The 21,109-nt window shown below is 44.3% G+C and overlaps 1 protein-coding gene across 1 annotated transcript in view; it reads right to left on the minus strand.

Annotated features, from left to right (window-relative positions):
• Positions 1 to 21,109, minus strand: part of LAMA3 (laminin subunit alpha 3) — an 881,606-nt gene that overhangs the window by 454,177 nt on the left and 406,320 nt on the right. The window contains exons 21-23 of the mRNA XM_085605753.1: positions 18,348 to 18,447; positions 11,505 to 11,557; positions 11,320 to 11,425 (exon numbers count right to left, since the gene is read on the minus strand). Of these exons, the coding sequence (XP_085461879.1) occupies positions 11,320 to 11,425; positions 11,505 to 11,557; positions 18,348 to 18,447 (259 nt within the window). The remainder of the gene's footprint in view (positions 1 to 11,319; positions 11,426 to 11,504; positions 11,558 to 18,347; positions 18,448 to 21,109) is intronic.

Here is a 21,109-nt window from a genome sequence, read left to right on the forward strand (position 1 = left end):
GAGAGGGGGCTCACCATCAGACACCCAGCGGGAGGTGGAGCCATCATTCACCTTGCCAGGCACAGCCCTGCTCAGATCAAAGGGGTCAATCCTCCCCATACTTCAACAGCAGATTGCTCCATTCAACCCCAGCCTGCCCTGGCCCCCTAAACTAGACAACCAATACACATACCAGTGAAACACACAGAAAGACGCAGAATATAAAGACAATCACTACTACCAGATGCACGTTAATATTTGGAGCGGAAACATACCAAATTCAACTTCCCTAACATGTTCCTTGGTACTACTAGGACTACACCTGTTCATCAGTTATTTTATAATAAGGAGCATTCATGCTGTGTAACTGAATGGCAGTGGCACAGCACCCAGAACATCTAACGCCAGCAACCGTGAAGGAGACATAAACAACAACAACAAAAATGGAAGGGAGACCTACACCAACAGTGCCAGGTCTAACAATGACTGCTTGCAATCATGCACTGAGGTGCAGAGCAACGCGGCTGGTAATCGTGCATAGCGTGGCCACTGATATAACCTTCTCTGATGTATACAACACTAATACAATTAGTAGCTCAGGATGGTTTTCATTGAACATAAGAAGCTCTTACTACTGAAAAGGTTGGGGACCCCTGTTCTAGCCAATCTAGAAAACAAGATTAATTTTTAGAGATGTTCTAAGTTCAGAGTAACCATGGATTTCGGTGGTTGTCAAATCAGAATAAGGGAATACGTACATGACTACCTTTTTTCATAATTGTATGGGTAGAATTTAAAAGGAGTGAGTAAGGTGTGTTGTACAGTGCCAAACGATGTGCCAATTGTTGGTTGTTTTATCTTGAAATGAGATGACCTGCGATTAAGCTATAAATAAATCAGAAAGAAAGACTCCTCAACATTTTAGGAAACATGGGCTTTTGCCTGCTGCTCTCAAGCGATAAGTAGTGGGTTGGGTAGGCCAGGAAGGAATGGGAAGTCAGATCAGGGAACAAGCTTAGCGCAATCATTATTTTAATGAATTGGAAAATCTGTTAGATGAATTTCCGCCCCAGGTCTGATGCTCGCTCAGATATAAAATGTCTGTGTTATGCTGAGGAGCTAATCATCATTCATTGCACCTACAGCACCTTGACGCCTTGGGGCTAAGTTTGCGCTCTATAAATCTAATATTCATTCATTCATTAATTTATTCATTCATTCACACTAAATAACAATATCAGCACAAACATAGTTGCCTGGCAAAGAACTGCAGATAATGTCCACTGAAGGTAAACCCAAAAAAGGACAAAATTATTACTTTAAAAAAAATAATAATAATAGAACTGAAGTAAGTTCAAGATCTTCCTTAATTGGTTTAAGGATGAGTACACCACAGATTACACCAAACTGGGGATTATGCTAGGGGGATTGTGATGTTTTAAACTAGCTATAAAACACTTAAAACATGACATGTATGAATTCTATACCATCGACTAACAGGAAGCACCATCCCACCTATCAGTAAAATTATTACTATTACTCTTGACACCATCATCTGTCCATTATTATTTCATGGAATTAAAGTGTGGGGCTAAACATCCACAAAAGTAAACAAAAGAAGACACATCCAGTCCTCAATGGAAACCCTGAACATTTACATCTGCAGACATTGTTTTGCGCATATACTGTTCAAATCCTGGAAGTCTAGACACTTGGAGCGACTTCTTGTGTTGCTCAATCTCCACAAGCACAAAGTGAAATAAAGTGATCAAAAGCCCATCCAATACAAGGTGCAAAAAGATTCAAGTAAGCAATCTCGCTATTGAATCCCGGACATGCTATCTCACAGTATTAAATTCTCTCTGGAGCAGTCATTCCAACAGTATCTCCCCATGGGAAACCACAAGCTGGAGGAGAGAATTCCCAGAGACTTAGAATAGTCTCAAAAAATCCCCACACAACACACATACTCCTACACTACCTACCAAGATATTTGGAACACTTGCTTACCCACATTCTGCTAAGAAACGTGAAGAAGAAAAATGTTACTTCTTTTAAGGGATATGCTAGAAACAGCAGCTAGGGCAATGAAATATGGCACTGTAAGTCATCAAAAAAGGAATTGTGCATAAAACATAGACTTCAAAATTGTATGGAAGTTTAAACAAATGCTACTAACAGATGTAAAAAATTGGGGTATTAGTTAAGATCTTTTAGCAATCCTACTGTGTGGGACATCCTGGAGGTAACAGGAGGGGTAGTTGGACCCCAAAGACGTCCTTGTGTTACCTCCAGTAAGTCCCACACAATGGAACTGCTGATAGGTTTTTGGGGAGCATGCCCCCTTTCTCCACCCCTCTGCAAATGCACCTCCTGGTGCACTACAAGTTGGGGGATGAAGTCCCCATGGCTCTTGAGCATCCTTGGGGCTCAACTACCTCTCCTGTTAAGAGGTTGTCGGAGGTCACGCCCTCTTTCTCCACCACTCTGCAACCGTGCATCCTGATGCCCTAATGGTTGAGGGGAAGAAGTCAACTTTAGTCCTGAGGCCCTCAGGAGTAAAGTGGAATTAATTCCCCAACCATCAGCCCGCCAGGAGGCGCGTTTGCAGAGTGGTGGAGAAAGCGGGCATGGCCTATAAGTCCTTCCAGAAATCCCGCTGCCTGGGACTTACTGGAGGTAACTGAAGGGGTTTCTGGACCCCAAGGACCCTCAGCATCCAAGGGGACGTAATCCCCTAACTAGCAGTTCACCAGGAGGTGCATTTGCAGAGTGGTGGTGAAGGGGTGTGGCCTTCGGTGACTTGTCAGAGTTTTTTTTCTTTTTAGTTTTTTAAGGAAGGGGTGATGCATGGTCTCCCTTCCCTGGGCCATTTTCAACCCCGGGGTCCCCATCCCCCGAGGCCCAGCCTTTAAAAAAAAAAAAAAATTATGAGGGGCACGCTTCCCCCCTCTAGGGCCGATTTCCACCCTGGGGACCACATATCCAGGGGCCTGTCCCATTTTTTTTTTTAAAAGGGGGAGGAGACCATGCGGCTCCCCTTCTGGGCCAATTTTGGCCCGGGGACTCCAACCCTTGGGCCTGGACTCTCTACTGGGTGCCCTATCCTAACCAGGGCACCCAGTCATTTTCCTTGGGTACTGCTGGGGGAGCCGCAAGGCCCCCGCGGTCCCTGCCAGCTCCCGCGTCCTGTGGGAGCCAGCGTTGTTTTTGGACAGAGGGAGTTGCAAACATGCAGCTCCCTCTGTCCAATAGCAGACTCTGCTCCGCTTCGTGCAAGCGAGAGCTTTTTCTGCTCTCACTTGCATGAAGCGGAGCAGAGTTTGCTATTGCTTGGCGGGAGCCAAACTGTAATATCCCAGAGGTGAACACCCTGGGACATTGCTGGAGCCGGCCGAGGGTGGTGGTCCCCAGGGCCACGTATGGCTCCTTGAGAGAGGCCATGTGGTCCCCCTCCTTTCTTTATAGTTGCCCCTGGCTGGTGATTTCCGGGGCAGTGGGGGAGGCCTAAATTCATTGTGAAATAAGCCCCGGGAAAGTGGTCCAGGGGCATAATGAGCCCCGGAAGGGGGGACCTGTGCATCCCCCCTCCATTATTAACACAATGCACCCGGGTGACCGATAATAAAAGAAGCACAGGAGCCTACGGTTCATTTATAAAAAACAAATTCAGCTGGCTCCACGGTTCCCGAAGAATATTTTTTTGTAATGCTTTTTTGGCCCTTGGGGGATCCCAGTGAGACCCCCCACAATGCCTAGGGGTCAGGGTGTTTCTACCCTGCCCCCTTTTGTTTTTTTAAAACATTTTTTGTGATACTCTGTTCCACTGAGTCCCAAAATGGCTGACAACACTTCATCGTTGAAGTGTTGGCAGCCAATCAAATTTCAAAAAGGTTTCAGTAGGCTAATGGGCGCCCAGATATCTATATTTTTAAACTTAAATATCTCTGAAACCACTGGATGGATTTACACCAAATTACAAAAAAAACTTCTTTGGGCTTTCTGCCAAATTTGATGTAATTCCGTTCAGTGATTCCAGCTGTAGTTGTGTTTAAAAATAAAAAATCCCCATAGACATAACATTGGAAAAACAATATTTTGGGACTCCCCTTTTTTCTCAGCCACCGCTTGATGGATCGTTTCGAAACTTTCAGCGCATCAGCACACCCAAAAAGGGGATGTTTTGTGAAGATTCATCAAGCAACGCCAAAACTATTGGCAAACAAAAAATGCTTTTCCTATGGAAACTTTGGTCTTAACTATAACTACCTACTGGCAAATACTACTAGGTTTGAGATAGATATATATCAGTGATGTCACTGACCTTTTCATGAGTGATGTTATATGTGACATCATCAACAGTGCATTGCGGGGGCACGAGTTATAGTTAGATCAGCTGACTATAACGGCGGAATTTCTCTGGTTTTGTGCGAGTGAACTGTCACCCTAAGTATAACGTTCCTGTAAACTTTGTTTTTTTCTTTGGTTTTTTAAATGCTAATTCCTAACTATAACGTCCCTGAAACCTGTAGGTTTTTCAGTGAATTTTTAAGGTTTTTTAAATGCTAATTTCTAACTATGCCTACATACGTAGGACATGTGCAGAAAGAGGAAGAAAGACGCAGAAATAAGCAATAAAAGGGCAGAAAGAGACAAGAGAGGTGCAGAAAGAGGAAGAAAGGTGCAGAAAGAAGCAAGAGAAATCTAGAAAGAGGCAAGAGAAGTGTAGAAAGAGGAGGGAAGGTGCAGAAAGAAGCAAGAGAAGTGCAGAAAGCAACAGAGGTGCAGAAAGAGGCCTATTTCAACTGTACCTTTCCACAGACTCAAACAAAGTAGACTAATCACTAATCCTTCTCCCAAGATGTCTTAAACCTCACTTTTCTCTTGAAGGTTCACTATTCATCGACTGCTCAGAATGTTAGCCCAACCAAATGTAAAACAGCAATCCTAACCATATCCCTCTTGTAAGTCTCACCAAGTTTGTGAAGGTATGCATGTGCGTCTGTGCTTTTACCCAGGGACATGCTACATAAAATAAACATACAAATACTTGAATACCTGTGTTTCAAACAGCATGCTCTGTAAATTTGTGTACAAGAAGGTGTATGTATTTCTTTCTGCTCACAATATAGGGCAGATGGGTATTCAATAGAATATTTGAGGGGCTCTATAACACCTACATATGTAAGACATGTCTGCCTGGGCAACCAAATGACAGAGCAGAAATGAGATTTGACAACCTATAGGAGAAGCTACTCGCTTTTTAAGCTACCATCTTCAGATGCATAACCCATGTGAGAATACATGTACAAGTAGACATATACCTCAGTCACGAGAGCACGCAGACCTTTAAACTTGACAGCTTGCACCTCCCATTTGAGTGCAGAAAGAGGTGAGAAAAGTACGGAAAGAGGTGCAGAAAAAACAAGAGAGGTGCAGAAAGAATAAGACATGTGCAGAAAGAGGCAATAGAAGGGCAGAAAGAGGCAGGAGAAGTGCTGAAAGACACTAGAGAAGGGCAGAAAGAGGCATGAGAGAAAAAAGCAAGAGAGGTGCAGAAAGAAGCAAGAGGGGTGCAGAAAGAGGAAGAAAGGTGTAGAAAGAGGCAAAAGAGGTGCAGAAAGCGGAAGATGCAGAAAGAAGCAAGAGAAGCACAGAAAGAGGCAATAGAAGTGCAGAAAGAGAAAGAAAATACAGAAACAAGCAAGAGAAATGCAGAAAGAGGCAGCAGATGTGCAGAAAGAGGTGGCAGAAATGCAGAAAGACGTAAGAGAGGTGCATAAAGAGGTATGAGAGATGCAGAAACAGGGAAGAGGGGTGCAGAAAGAGGCAAGAGGGGTACAGAAAGAAGCAACAGAGGTGCAGAAAGAGGCATGAGAACTACAGAAAGAAGCAAGAGGTACAGAAAGACACAAGGGAGGTGCAGAAAGAGGCACGAGAGGTGCAAAAATAGGGAAAATGGGTACAGAAAGAGGCAAGAGCGGTGTAGAAAGAAGCAAGAGAAGTGCAAAAAGAAGCAAGAGCAGTGCAAAAAGAAGCAACAGAGGTGCAGAAAGAGGCAACAGAAGTGCAGGAAGAGGCAACAGAGATGCAGAAAGAGGCAAGAGAGGAGCAGCAAGAGGGAAGGGGGTGCAGATAGAGGCAAGAGGAGTGCGGAAAGAAGCAAGAGAGGTGCAGAAAGAAGCAAGAGAAATGCAGAAAGAATCAACAGTGGTGCAGAAAGAGGCAAGAGGGGTACAGAAAGAGTCAAGAGAAGTGTAGAAAGGAGCAACAGAGGTGCAGAAAGAGTCAAGAGAATTGCTGAAAGAGGCAAGAGAGGTGCAGAAAGAGAGAACAGGGTTGTAGAAAGAGGCAAGAGGGGTGCAGAAAGAGGGAAGAGGGGTGTAGAAAGAGGCAAGAGGGGTACAGAAAGATGTAAGAAAGGTGCAGAAAGAAGCAAGAGAAGTACAGAAAGAAGCAACAGAGGTGCAGAAAGAGGCAAGAGAACTGCTGAAAGAGGCAAAAGAGGTGCAGAAAGACAGAAGAGGGGTACAGAATGAGGAACAAGGGGTACAAAAAGAGGCAAGAGGGGTGCAGAAAGAAGCAAGGAAGTTGCAGAAAGAGGCATGATAAGTGCAGAAAGAAGTAATAGAGGTGCAGAACGTGGCAAGAGAAATGCAGAAAGAGGGAAGAGGGATGCAGAAAGAAGCAAGAGGGGTGCAGAAAGAAGCAAGAGCAGTGCAGAAAGAAACGAGAGAGAAGTGCAGAAAGAAGCAACAGTGGTGCAGAAAGAGGCAAGAGGGGTACAGAAAGAGTCAAGAGAAGTGTAGAAAGGAGCAACAGAGGTGCAGAAAGAGCCAAGAGAATTGCTGAAAGAGGCAAGAGAGGTGCAGAAAGAGAGAACAGGGTTGTAGAAAGAGGCAAGAGGGGTGCAGAAAGAGGGAAGAGGGGTGTAGAAAGAGGCAAGAGGGATACAGAAAGATGTAAGAAAGGTGCAGAAAGAAGCAAGAGAAGTACAGAAAGAAGCAACAGAGCTGCAGAAAGAGGCAAGAGAACTGCTGAAAGAGGCAAGAGAGGTGCAGAAAGACAGAAGAGGGGTACAGAAAGAGGAACAAGGGGTACAAAAAGAGGCAAGAGGGGTGCAGAAAGAAGCAAGGAAGTTGCAGAAAGAGGCATGATAAGTGCAGAAAGAAGTAATAGAGGTGCAGAACGTGGCAAGAGAAATGCAGAAAGAGGGAAGAGGGATGCAGAAAGAAGCAAGAGGGGTGCAGAAAGAAGCAAGAGCAGTGCAGAAAGAAACGAGAGAGAAGTGCAGAAAGAAGCAACAGAGGTACAGAAAGATGCAAGAGGTGTGCAGAAAGAGGCAAGAGAAGTGCAGAAAGAAGCAACAGAGGTGCAGAGAGGCAATAGAAGTGCAGAGAGAGGCAAGAGAGGTGTAGAAAGAGGGAAGAGGGTGCAGAAAGAGGCAAGTGGGGTACAGAAAGAAGCAAGAGAGGTGCAGAAAGAGGCAAGAGAAGTGCAGAAAGTAGCAAGAGAGGTGCAGAAAGAGGGAAGAGGGGTAGAGAAAGAGGCAAGAGGGGTGCAGAAATAAGCTAGGGAGGTGCAGAAAGAAACAAGAGAGAGAAGTGCAGAGAGAAGCAACAGAGGTGCAGAGAGGCAATAGAAGTGCAGAGAGAGGCAAGAGAGGTGTAGAAGGAGGGAAGAGGGTGCAGAAAGAGGCAAGTGGGGTACAGAAAGAAGCAAGAGAGGTGCAGAAAGAAGCAAGAAACGTGCAGATAGAAGGAACAGAGTTGCAGAAAGAGGTAAGAGAGGTACATAAAGAGGCAAGAGAATGGCAGAAAGAGGAAGAAAGGTGCAGAAAGAGGAAGAAAGACACAGAAAGAAGCAACAGACGTGCAGAAAGAGGCAAGAGAGGCGCAGAAAGCATAAGAGGTTTGCTCACCATTAGTACCAATTTAATACCCATCTTTAGTAGTAACAGGTGACCATTCAAGCTTTGCAAGGGGCCTTCCACCATGCTGTAATATGTGTTGCTGCATTTTTGGTAAAGTTTGAGCCGTTTGGGCTAGAAACAAGGTTTTTTGTTCAAATTAGCAGATTATGCAGCAGATGATGAATTACGTGGCAAATGCAGAAAATATATAATTATGCGGAACTCGTTGCAGCCGAACAGACGCATAATTCCAGTGGCCTGGCTCATACCTCTAACTAGGTCCAGAAGTGCTGTTCTGTGGTTGCTTCTTTTTTTGTGTCTCATTTAGTTTACAGTTTAGCTTCTATGGAAATGAGAAAGACTAAACCTGAGGTTACCACTCCACAACACAGACTACCTTACCACATAATTACTCTCATAACACATAATCCCACTCCACATATTTCCTATACACTAAATACCACATACTTTCTATCCACATAATTTCACTGCATAACATACCACATAATTCCACTACACACAACGTACATCCACTCCACTCCAAAAAACATGAAGTTCCTCAGGAGTAAAGTGGACTCCATCCCCCAACCAGTAGTGTGCCAGGAGGGGTAGTTGCCCCCCAAGGACATCCTTGGGGCCAACTACACATCCTATTGCCTCCAGTAAGTCCCACACAGCAGGATTACCGAGTTCTGAAAGCAGGCCACATCCCCTTTGCTCACCACTCTGCAAACACACTTCCTGGTGCGTTCTTGGTTGGGGGATGAAGTCCCTTTTGCTGTTGAGGGTCCTTAGGGGCCAACTAGCCTACCTGTTACCTCCAGTAAGCCTCACACAGTGGGATTGCTGAGAGGTGGTTGCAGGTTATGTCCCCTTTCTCCACCACTTTGCAAACTCACCTCCTGGGCACGCTCTTGCTTGGTCCCCTTGCCTCTTGAGGGTCCCTGGGGGCCAACTAGCCCTCCTGTTACCTCCAGTAAGCCCCACACAACTGGATTGCTGAGGGGTGCTTAGAGGCCATGCCCCCTTTCTGCACCACTCTGAAAAACACGCCTCCTGGCACACTTCTGCTTGGAGGTCCTCAGGACACAAGGGGACCTCATCGCCCCAATAGAAGTGTGCTAAGAGGTGCATTTGCAGAGTGGTGTACAAAGGGGTGTAGCCTCCTACCACCTCTCAGCAATCCCACTATGTGGGGCTTACTGGAGGTACATGGTGGGCTAGTTAGCCCCTAAGGACCCTCACCAATGAAGGGGACTTCAACCCTCAACCCAAAGCGCGCCAGGAGGCGCGTTTGCAGAGTTGTGCCATAGCAAACTGCAATGTCCCGGGGGTGGGCCCCCCGGAACACTGCTGGAGCAGGTCCTGGGTGGTGACGGTCCCCAGGGCCATGAAGGGCTCCTGGAGGTGGGCCGCGTGGCCCCCTACCATCAGATTCAAAGCCCAGGGAAGGTGATGGTCCTCGGTCCGTGGGTCCACAACGGACCTCTGCATTTCAATTAATGTATGACCCGGGGAGTTGGTAGTTGCTGGGGCTGCGTGGGGGAGAGCCCCCACACATTTTATTTAAAAAAGTAAAGACCCAATGAGGTGGCGGTCCCCAGGGCTTGGGCGGCCTGCGAGGCCCACTGCCCATAATTAATTAAAGCCCAGCAGAGGTGGCAGTCCCCGGGGCAGCAACACATTTTTAAAGAATAAAGCCCCGGGGAGGTGTCTGTCACCGGGGCTGTGGGGGGCCACGTGCCCCCCCATTTTATCAACAAAGCCCTGGGGAGGTGCGGTCCCTGGGGCAGCGGGGGACCCTGGGACCTGGCCCACCTTGGGGCTTAATTGAAACGAAGCTCGGGAGCCCCCGCTTTGTTTTTTTTTCTGCCGGATGAAAGCACCCAGTGCGAATCCCAACAGAAAGTTTTTTTTATTGTTTATTTGGCCCTTGGAGTCCCTGTGGGACCCCCTGAGCAGGCCTAGGGGGTCAGGGTGTTTCTACACTGCCCCATTTTCTTGTTTTTTCACCTTTTTTCTTGTGACTCGGTTCAAACGAGTCACAAGATGGCTGCCAACACTTCCTGCTTTGAAGTGTTGGCAGTCAATCAGATTGCGAGGCTCGAGATTAGGAGGGTTTGCGGATCCTCCGCGTCCCTATTTGTATATCTGTAAATATTTTATTTTCTCAAAAACTACTGAACATATTAACACCATTTAACAAAAAGAGTGCACTCTAGACCAAGAGCTACCTTTCTGCCGAATTTGGTGTAATTCCGTTCAGCAGTTTGGGCTGTAGCTGCGTCAACAGTTTCCTATGAAAATTAAAATGGAGAAAATGAATCACCCCAAAACGTCCAAGAGCGCAGCTGACCTGAGCACCACATTAGTTTTGAAAATTTCGCGAAGATTCGTCAAATGGCGCCAAAGATATTGGTAAAAGAAAAAACACTGTTTGAATGGAAACAAGGTCCTAACTATAACTACCTACTCCCAATATAATATGTATATCATCGAGGTACATATATGTGGAATTAAATTCTGGTCTTCAATATTTTTGACATAATATTCTGGTGCCATGATATTTTGCAGTCACAATTAAGGTGGAATACCACAGGGAGAGATAGAACAGTAGAAAGGCATTGTCAGTGGACAAAACAATCATATATGCAATGGGCATTACTGCACAGATAGGGCACACCAGCCGGTTTTTCTTTTTATATAAAAATATTAAAACATGATAACATATACAGATACCAGAACGGCTGGCACTCCAGTTGGACATCACTATAATTGAATGAACGTGGAATATCAGTGACATACTTATGAATTTCAAATACTGTTTAACCTTCAAAGTATAAACTACTGCTTATGAATTTTAAACCTGATTTAATCAGATAAATCATTAGAATATTCTTTAGAGAAGAATATGTATTAAGCAATTACCTCCAATATATGTCAACTAACTTGTAGCCTTCATCACAGACTCTAAAGTATATTTTCTCTTTGTAATCTGAATCTACCCACTTTCAGGTTCACTCTTCCTACATTCACCTTTAGGAAGGGCACCTTACCAGCAGTTGCTGCACTGCAGGCACATCTACAAAGCTCCCACAACACGCAGTAAACCAGCTACTACAGCTTGCATTAGTCCCACTCTAAGTACCACAACTGTTTTTCTGCCTTCAAGGCCTCACTCATCCACTGGACTGTCAATGTCTGATTCAAGACTTCATTTCTTCCGCACACTAGGAGTTGGAGTTTGCGCATCAGTAAAAAACACATATCTATGCTTTCTATGCTGCCTAATGATGGAAAAGTTGTAAGATGTGATTTTACTTTGCCAAAACACCCCGGGCAGCAGAGAATGCTCATGCTTGACAGACCCATGCCTTGTTGAAGCATGCATAGTATATGTGGTAGCATGCACTTTGGCATCACTGTACCTTGACATCCAAAGTAGTTACTATCAGTGAGAGCAAAATAGCCACTGTTACAGGTGTCACAAGGCTCGCTGCAAACATTCACTTTACAAGGACACTGCCCATCCACCTGCAAATAAAAGATTGAAATGGATTTAGAGCTGGTTTAAATGGAAACTGGCATTTTACACAAAGCTATTTCAGATTACCTGCTGGCATTCTGCAACTCCACTTATGGTTCCCTTTATGTTACACTGGCAGGCTGTAAAGAAGCATTAAAAACATAAAAACATAAAATAAGGATCTCAAGTTTATATCTATGTGCTGGTGGTATCTGGGAACACAAGGTCATAGACTGCGCCCTGTAAGAAGTGCATTTGTTCTGCATGTACAGTGCTTTGAGTATCCTTACAATTTTACGTCTGGCTTGTGCAAAGCTGGCTATAGACTTATTGTTATCAATTTTTCCAAACGTACATAGAGTAAGCTTTGACTCCGCCCAGTGAATTTCATTACAAGACTGGAGGCTACCATTATGCATTATTCCTTTAATGCCACTCCACACAGCACTTGAAAGAACATTAGAATATATGAATGTTGGGAGCTCCATTGAAGACAATGGAGTTCTCGCTGCTTCTACGGGCTGGTAAAGGCCCGCAGAGCAAAATTCCAATGTCTTACCAAGGCCTCTCAGAGCCTCAAGCTTCGAGAGGCTTTTGTTTTATTTGTTAGAACATTCTGCCCTTTAGTGGCAGAATGTTCTAATAGCCTTATCGCCCTTCGTAGCAGTGCTATACCGGCCATTAAAGTCCCGCTACCTTGTTAAAGTCCCTCGCCTTCGGCTCGGCCCTTCAACGCGGTAGCGGGCCTTTAATAGACGGTATAGCCCGCTACAGCGGGGTAGAAGGCTTTATTACATCATACAACAAAAGCAATCTAGAATAAAACATTCACACAGTATGAGTAGTCCATGCAGTCAACAATCTCCCTCTTTAAATGCTGCTCCTCGCTCAGATAAGTACTTCTTTATCTTAACAAGCTTTACATATTGTTATTGCTATTAACTTAGTTTGTTTAACATTACTTTGGATTCCAATCCATGGAAACATATTCCTGTTTATTCCCAGTAGTTTTGGCGTTACATAAAATAGCATTGAGCATTAATGAGCCTATTACAAAGCAAAACGTGCAACATGGAGGTCAAAGATTTGTATTTTATGTAATAGCTCAGTGGCTACAGAGATTTGTGTGTTACTTGTGGGTCATAAGTTATAATATATCTCAGTGAGTAATGAACCAGAATGAAAGAGCTGCATGCAAACTATAAGGCTTAGGAGTAGAAACGTACAGTTTTTTCATTCATCTTTCTTTATTCTAAGGTTGCTAAAATGGTTCCTTTAGATTTGTCTGTTTAATGATTCATTCCCCCTTCTGTGGATGGCTTGCTTTGCAATGAATGGGGGACTACGTTACATCTCAAAAGTACAGTAAATCAGCACACATTACATTATTTATCTCACAGGTGTCTTGTAGGGAGAAACCAATCATGCTGTTTATCATGCTGTCTTTATTTTCACTGAAGCAGACTTTTCTTAACGTTTTAGATAGGACTCAAAAAGCAAGTCAGATCTATTGGCTTTTTTTCTGTTTGCATTTATTATTTCCGGTTGGGTGGCGAGCAGCCCGTTGACCTGTGAAAATCAAACATCATCCGGTAGATATTTCCTTGAGATATGACCACAATGTGATATGACTGAAGTGCACATTGTTAATCCTGACAATGCTGTCCAGTATGTGTCTCCTTGTAATGAGAAATGTATTTATTTATTTATAGTGGGCTTTTCTTTAGCACCTACTATGCTTCAAAGGACCTCGGAGCGCTTGCAGACAATCATAGTGACAGCAGAGTTTTAACCAGCAAAAACGTACAAATATCGGCAATGAGTAGGAAATACAGTTCTCTCTTTTGTATTTTTACTGACATTTTCACATTACACTTGTTTCAGTGTCCCATTTATGTCAGCTTATCAAATACAATAGTCTTAATTGCCCCTACAGTTACAAACCTTTCTGAATACATTCACAAAACACCAACAATTAACAATGATATAGTCATTCTCCCCAGTTCTCCTTCCTCCTCCCTGCGTCTATGCCCTCTCACCCTCCTCATCTTGTACCACATTTGCACCTCATATGCAGCCTTACGTTTTGTTAATAAACGTTTGATAGGCAGTTTTCAGTATAAACAAGTATACAATCATTCCCGAAACGGAGTGCAAATCATCTCTCCCTACAAGGTTACAGCTTTGGTAAGGAGGAGCCACATTGTTATTGACACAGACGGTTCCAATGCACTTGGGGTGGGGGTGGGCAAATCTTCCACACCTCGGTAAGAGCCATCAGTCATTCATCCTGTGTTATCACCTATGTTCCTGCATAGTTCACTCCGGCATTCCAAGTCCTTGCCTACCTTGGTGTCTGTGCAGACCATTCACATCCAGATTTCTCCAGTCAGTGACCACTCTTGCTAATGTCTCTGTGCACCAGGGGACACACAAACCCCCACATGCACCCAATGGATAGCTATGCACCTCTTACCCAACAATACGCATTTTCTCTTTGGGCATGGGCGCAGTCCCAGCACTTTGTTTAAAATTCAGCTGCACCATATTTCCACATGCTTTTTGTAATTGTGTAACAATCTGTCCCCAGAAAGCCTGCAGAACTGCTCACGTCCATATGTGTATCCAGTTTACAGCTCTTGACCGGCATCTCTGGCAACCTTCCGACATGGTGATATATTTTATGTAGAATAATAAGGGTGAAATATGTTCTATAATTATATATAAAATGTGTGACTCGAACTTAGGCATTGCTTCACTCCTTTTTGTGTACGCAAATGCCCTATCCCATTCCTGATCTGACAATAGCACCCCTCTATCTTTGTACTATTTAGATTATGTTTCGGGTGGTCCCCAAAGGCACTGGTCTGCCTTAGGGTCATGAATTCCACTAGTGTTGTATACTCTGGCAGTATACACTGTAATTCATCCTCTGTGTCTTGTTTATGATAACCGTGCATACAACAGGAAATGCTCCCCTCACCCTAGCATCTGTCCCCTTGCATCTTCAACGGTGTGTAAGAGTTCGCCCTCAAATATGTCACCTATTTGCTCACATCTATTGTCTATCCCGACACTCGCCTTAGCACCTAAGTAAAGTTTATGGGATTTTCGTATTCAGCACCATACGGCTTGGAAGGCAAAGGAATTCCATTGACAATCTTCCTGGACACCTAGTCTCAAACTTTCTACACTAGAGAGACAAGGTTGAATAACTGCCAGTCTACTTTTATTGGGGTTAGTATCAGCTATCTGAGTTCCCATGACAAACTACAAAAAATCTGCTTTCTCTGCCAGAGGTGTCTGTAAGCCATTCTGGGAGGTGATGTATCTAGCAGGTCAGGCAGTAACACCTTAGAGTTGTATACTCAATTGAGTACCAGCCCATATGAGGCACAACATCAAACTGTCCAGTTTTCAAAGCAGTCTCAGTAGGACCAGGTACACGACTTCCTGAAATACATAGAGACATCTTGGCAACACAGCCAGTTTAATTAGTGCCAACCTGATCATGGTAGTTTTTGGCAGTCTTGAATTCTATCCATTGCGTGGCTTAAGTTCGACTCAAAGTACTTATCTTTATATTATCGACGTTTAGGGATTCCACCGCTTTGGCTTCTGCTGCCATGTCCAGATTGTCTTTCACATGGGGCACTGACCTCACATTAAGTATGAATTATGACTGGGATGCATTCCATTTGACCAATTTATATTGAATCCTCAACAATTATAAAACAATATCTTAGCGATAGCTCCAGTATTTTAGTGTCTACCAAAAGCATCAATAATGGCTATACAATTTGAACTTTTCAACTGACTCAGAACATACCTCCACCAGTATTCCAGCTGAGAACCATAATAGGCTTGGCAGAACTCAATAGGTAGTCTGGCAAGGCACAAGGTTTTCCCCATTTTATGACCTTCAATATGGCTTGCAACTATTCTTTAATCAAAGGGTCATCCAGCCGGTCTGTCTGTTCTGGGGTAAGCTGCAGTAATTCAAGCCTTTCTAAATAGACACGAACATCTTATACATTAGGTATTGCATCAGTCATGTATAGGATCTGCAAATAATCTATGAAGACAGTGTTAATTGCCATTTGTGTGTAGTATATTTATCCAGTCTTATCCACTATGCGAAGAATAGGAGGTCTATATGTCTGCCATCTGTATGCAATTTATCCCTCCAGCCTGATCCACTATGCCAAGAATCAGAGGTGTATGTGCCACCCTTAGGCTAGCCTTTTAGGTGTACTTGCACCTGTACTTTTGTTTACTATCAGTTAGTTATTTTCTTAGCTTTGGTTTATAGCAATTTTTACTTACTAGATCTATGATTAATGTCTCCATTTTCTTTATGTCTGACTGTAGTTATGCCAGCTCCCTTCATTATCATCTATATGCCGTCCCATTCGTTCAACTTATTGGAAAGGCAGCCTGACAGAACTTCGCTCATATCTCTGCAGAAAGTGGGGTCTTGAAGGTACTCTGCCCTGAGCCTCCATGTGAGAACTTTGGCTCTATAGCCATTCCACTTATATTGTAAAAAGTGTGAGGAGTGGACAGATATGCTCCAGCGCAGGTAATATGTATCTAAGCACCTATTAGAAATACTGTGCTTAAGAAATACCTAGTCTATCCTGCTATAATAGCTTTTTGGGGGGTGAATAACAAGAATATATTGTGTGGTGTTCCCTCCATACATCCACTAAGTGCTGCCCATATAAAGTTGTTTGCAGCTCTTGTGTGAGTTCAGGCACGTTGCCCAACCCAGGGAGCTCTATTCAGCACTCCCGAAAGGGTATAATTTAAATCTTCAGCCCAGATCATTGACATATCCAACCACAGAGAGACTGTTTCCACCAGGTTTGGTAAGAAAGGTGTATCCAGGACATTAGGGGCGCAAATGTCAAGTATACCTCTTGACCATACAGTGCCATTCAATAACATAAACTAGCCCTCCAGATGTTGGACCATTGTTGTAGCAATGGATTGAGCTCATATGTGGTGTCTTCGAGCACATAGAAATTTAAAAAAACAAGTTAATTGCATTACAAAATCTCATTTGGGGACTATCATTGGGAACGAATAAAAGACATAGGTCAGGTGAGCTACATACACCATTTCTAGCAGTGCTATCATCCTTTTTTAGTGACATAGCCTTTGCCTCGCTTCTGCCTTCCCTTCATTCAGGCCACAATGCATGTGTCGCATTTGGTAGGCTTAATGTCTGGTTCCAGATGACAATAAATGATGATGTTTAGTTGAGTAGCAGTCCCTATTTCGTCTGGATGTTCACTTCCAGTCCAGGCCAACAGTCATTCCATTCTACTAAAACTGGGCCATCACAAAAATATCTCTGCAGCATGGAAATGGTCATGGATGAAGGAGACTCATCCTCGGCAGCAGTCAATTCCGATGACTCAACCCCTGGCCTCAGGTGATGCAAACAGATGGTGTAAAGTGATGTCATACAGCTAGGTGCGGTGATCTTGTGCACCGGGGTAGGTGAGGCTCCAACTTGTTTCCTCGCTGCATCTGGGCTCTGGATGTCCCGCCCGGAAGGCAAGCACTTCTTTTGACATTTTCTTTTCACAGGCAGCAGTCATCCTGGTGGAGTGCAAACAGCAGCTTCTCTTCAAGTTATTGGATCCAAGCTTATTCCAGTCTGGACATAGAGACAGCTACTAACAGAGTATTGTGCCTGAAACACAAGTCTCTCTGTTATTGTGCATGCCACTCAGTAAATAAATCCTGAAACAAGTTACTGGTCAAGTTGCCCTAGTTATATGGGGAGAGCTAACCAATCATCTTTCAAATTCTGGGAGCCCTTTCAACCGGAAATGGCATGGACACTGCATGATCAGCTCATGCAAGGGCCATGGACAATGGGAGCAACCGCTGCGGTGGTTCCAACCAGGTGAGAAAAATCTGTATTGGACTCCAGACTGCAGGCAACATCTCACAGATGTGTAGATCAGGAAGGAGACAGATACAGGGGAAGCTGGCAGCACCCTGACAGAACCACTACTGCAGCATCAAAAGGAGAAAGCCTGACATTTCTATCCACTGCATCAATATACAGTTGAGTAGGAGGGAAAGGAATATAAAAGAGCAGGCTTTCAGGTAAGCAGAGACCTGAGAAGCCTTGCACCCTTTTAGACTGCTACAAATCCATAGAACCTTGAACCCTTGGAACCACACACACACGCAGACCTCACACTCCCCTTTGACATTTAAAAATGAGCAGTTACACCTTCAGTACATATCCCACAAGTATGAAAGTAAAAGATCTCAGTTGAGGGGGACTTCTACATGGGGGAGACCAGCAAGCATCTCCTTTTAGGAAAACAGATCTATCCTTTCATCAAAAATCAAGCAGGTACCACCTCTAGTTCCATCGAGCCTGGTTAGAGAGGGCAGCAACTACTCTTTTAGAGGTGTGACTTTATGTACCCGTCAACCTTAAAGCACTGCTCTGAAGTCGTAGTCCATGATTAGGGAGAATCCTCAGTGAGCTTGCATGAGTGCCCGACTCACTAACAAAACTGCAAAAAGAAATCATAGACTGCACAGAACAGGATGCAGGAGAGGGCTCCAGGGCAATGCAAGACACTTTCCATCCCAATATTATGAAGCCTGGTTCTGGGAAATCAAAGAATCAAAAGATCAGGATTTTAATAGGAGTACCGTTTCAATCCTGGCCGGGTCTGAAAGACCACATTTTTAATAGCTCAAATGGAGGAAGCCCATGTTAAATTACTTCACATTTGTATTTTGCATCTTCAAACTATCATTACAGTATATCTAAAGTCTATACATAAGCACACAGTGATAAATTGAATGGCTACAAAGAATTAAAAAATGTTTATGCCTAAACAGTCTGTTTTCTTGTCCATAAATTAAAGTTTTATTAGTAAACAATCTTACCTATACATCCATCTGCATTTTCAATGGCCAAGTTCCAGTACAAAGGTTTGCAGCGGCTGCAAGTTGGCCCCTCAACATTTGATAAACACTGGCAAACTCCCTAATGACAGAGAAGATCATAATACACTGTTAACTTTTGTATGGATGCAAAAATAACTATAACACATTTGTGAATCCAAGCAATCTATGGTATGTTGCAACAATAGAACAAGCATTTGCAATGCAATAGGTCTCGCATTTGCAAAAGTTTGAGTTATTGGCATTGTAAATGACAAAACTTTTATCTATGTGTTGGTTTTGAAAACAGATAAATAAACGGCATTGTCATTTACAATGCCAATAGCTTAAACTCTCGCATTGTAAATGACAATGCCTTTTTTTTGTTTTTAATAAAAAAACATAAATAAAACGCAGTCATTTATAATAGCAATAGCTGAAACTTGTGTCAATGTGAGACCTATTGCATTGCAAATACTTTTTTTTTTACTTTGCTCATGTGATGGCTATAAATATCCAGCATAGTGAAATACTAACTTAAACGCTGACCCTTCTTCCAAAGACCAGTTCCTGCCGAGTCTCCCAAATAATTAGTGGCTCTTATTTGCATTGGATAATTCTCGTTCACTTTACACCCTTTTGTGGGACACTCGGAGTCAGAGGCGCAAATAGAGACAAATTTTGGGGTGGTGGGGCACCAAATTTTAATACATCTTTATTTTTTGCTGGACTTTTGTTAACCAACAAAAACCAGCTTGCAAACCTCCAGTGGGCCGCGACTCACAGTTTGGGAAACAGTGGCATAAATGGTACACAACTGCACAAATACAGCACCTGCACTTGTGTGTACAAGTCATGAAGGTGTTAGGGTTGATACTATTACTTTTAAGTTGAGGCTGGCACAACTGTTCTTTTAGGCAGCAAACACCACCAACCATGCGGGCAACTAGAGCCACATTTCGGGGGGGGGGGGCTGAACAAGATTTCGGGGGGGGGGGGCTAAGTCTTCCAGCCATAGGCAGAGTGGCTGTAAGAAGGGGTGAAAACACAAAAGCCTCATTAATGAGTAAATGGTTTTTTAAAGACCTGTGAAGTACTCGGATCCGGCTGCAATTAGACGGACGCCAGCCCGCGAGGCTGTCTCAGCTGGGCTGACACACATGACGGGGGGGGGGGGGGCTGAAGCCCGGTAAGCCCAATGGGTGTTGCGCGCCTGCCACCAACAGAACACATCAAACAGAACACTGAATACATATCAAACTCAGATGCAATATACCACAAAGCTAGGTATCACTGGACAGGGCGCCTCCTTCTCTCCCTCTCAGCTGCTTAACTTCATTTAACTTTGGCCTGGGTAAAATGGGCCCTGGTACGTGCAATCTGGTCCGCTTGCCGCAAGTATTTCCAGAACTACCGGCAAAATGTTTAGTTTGCCACTTGGGCGTTCACTCTTCCAAAGACGTAGGGCAATTTTTAAAATTCTTCATTGCAGTCTGGCGCTCTGCATTTGCCCTTTGAGGTGGTACCCTGAGGCAGCTGCCTACAGAGGTTTTTATGGAGCACTGGCACCGAGTCTATTGGGCTAAATGACCTTTTTTAGAAGTTGAAAAGCTTTAAGTAAAGCATGCACAGAGTGCAAAATACTCATGTATTACTGTTGTTGGGTGTGGGGGTCCTTGAACTGTGAGAGGCAAGCCTCCAGAGGGGCAGCTGGACACTGATGGGGGAAGCAACGCTGCTGAAACATGATCTGATATTACAGCCTCCCTCAGATAAGAAGAAGAAAAACACACAGACACCCAAGATCAAGGAGCAAGCAGGATGTCCCTCACGTACATATGAACCACCTTCTTTGATAGACACAGGCAAATCCCTCTCACATTACCAAGAGCAAGCAGAGCATCCCGACAGTATTACATACAGCAAATAAGCCCATGTTCTCACACATACAGCAGCACTTTTCCACAATTGAGAGCAGTTATAACTCAGCAGACACCATTAAGTAATGACACGCCTCCGCTAACCCCACAAAAGTTAGAAAAGACAAAAAAACAGTTCGCTGCGACACCCAATCAGCTTGACCCTCCACCACAACACACACAGGCCCGAGGGTATTTGTGAGTCCGGCTCCACAGCCGCTGGCAAGAGTGGTTTGGAGGCAGCGATAAGTTTGGAAAAATTAATATTTTTGGACACACCGTCCGATATGGGAAAGCCGGAAACGGGGGGGGGGGGGAGGGAGAAGAGAGAGGAGAGAGCAAGGACCTGGGCAGAGCAGGGGAACGGGGCACTGGGAGTAGGGAATGGACAGTAGGCACGAGAGGGCATAGAAAGGAAGGTGGGGGGCGGGAACGGCAGGAAGCTGGTTTTGGCTTTTGCTGTTGGTGTTAGGGCAAACACAAATCAGTAAAACTGAAAGCTACTGTTAATTTGAAAGCCTAAAGGTATGGGCTAGAATGGAATAAATCCCTCAATGAAACAGGCAGGCAGGTTTAAAGACAACGTCCTTTTCAGACCCGCCCAGAAAACAAATTAACATTATGATTTACTTCGATTTTTTTAGACTTTGGGTATCGGAGGTACTCACAATTGACACTGAAAGATGTACACCACTACACAAATGGCAAAACGACAAACTTACCGACCACGTGCCAGGATTTTCGGCGGCAGTACCGGCTGCACCCGGGGGAACTCTCTGTCTCGTAGCCCACGAGAGGGGTGCAGATGCCGGCGGCCACCTGGCCCAGGAGGAGGAGGACCCACGC

Source organism: Triturus cristatus, chromosome 5_1, assembly GCF_964204655.1.
Source record: "Triturus cristatus chromosome 5_1, aTriCri1.1, whole genome shotgun sequence".
Taxonomy (NCBI): domain Eukaryota; kingdom Metazoa; phylum Chordata; class Amphibia; order Caudata; family Salamandridae; genus Triturus; species Triturus cristatus.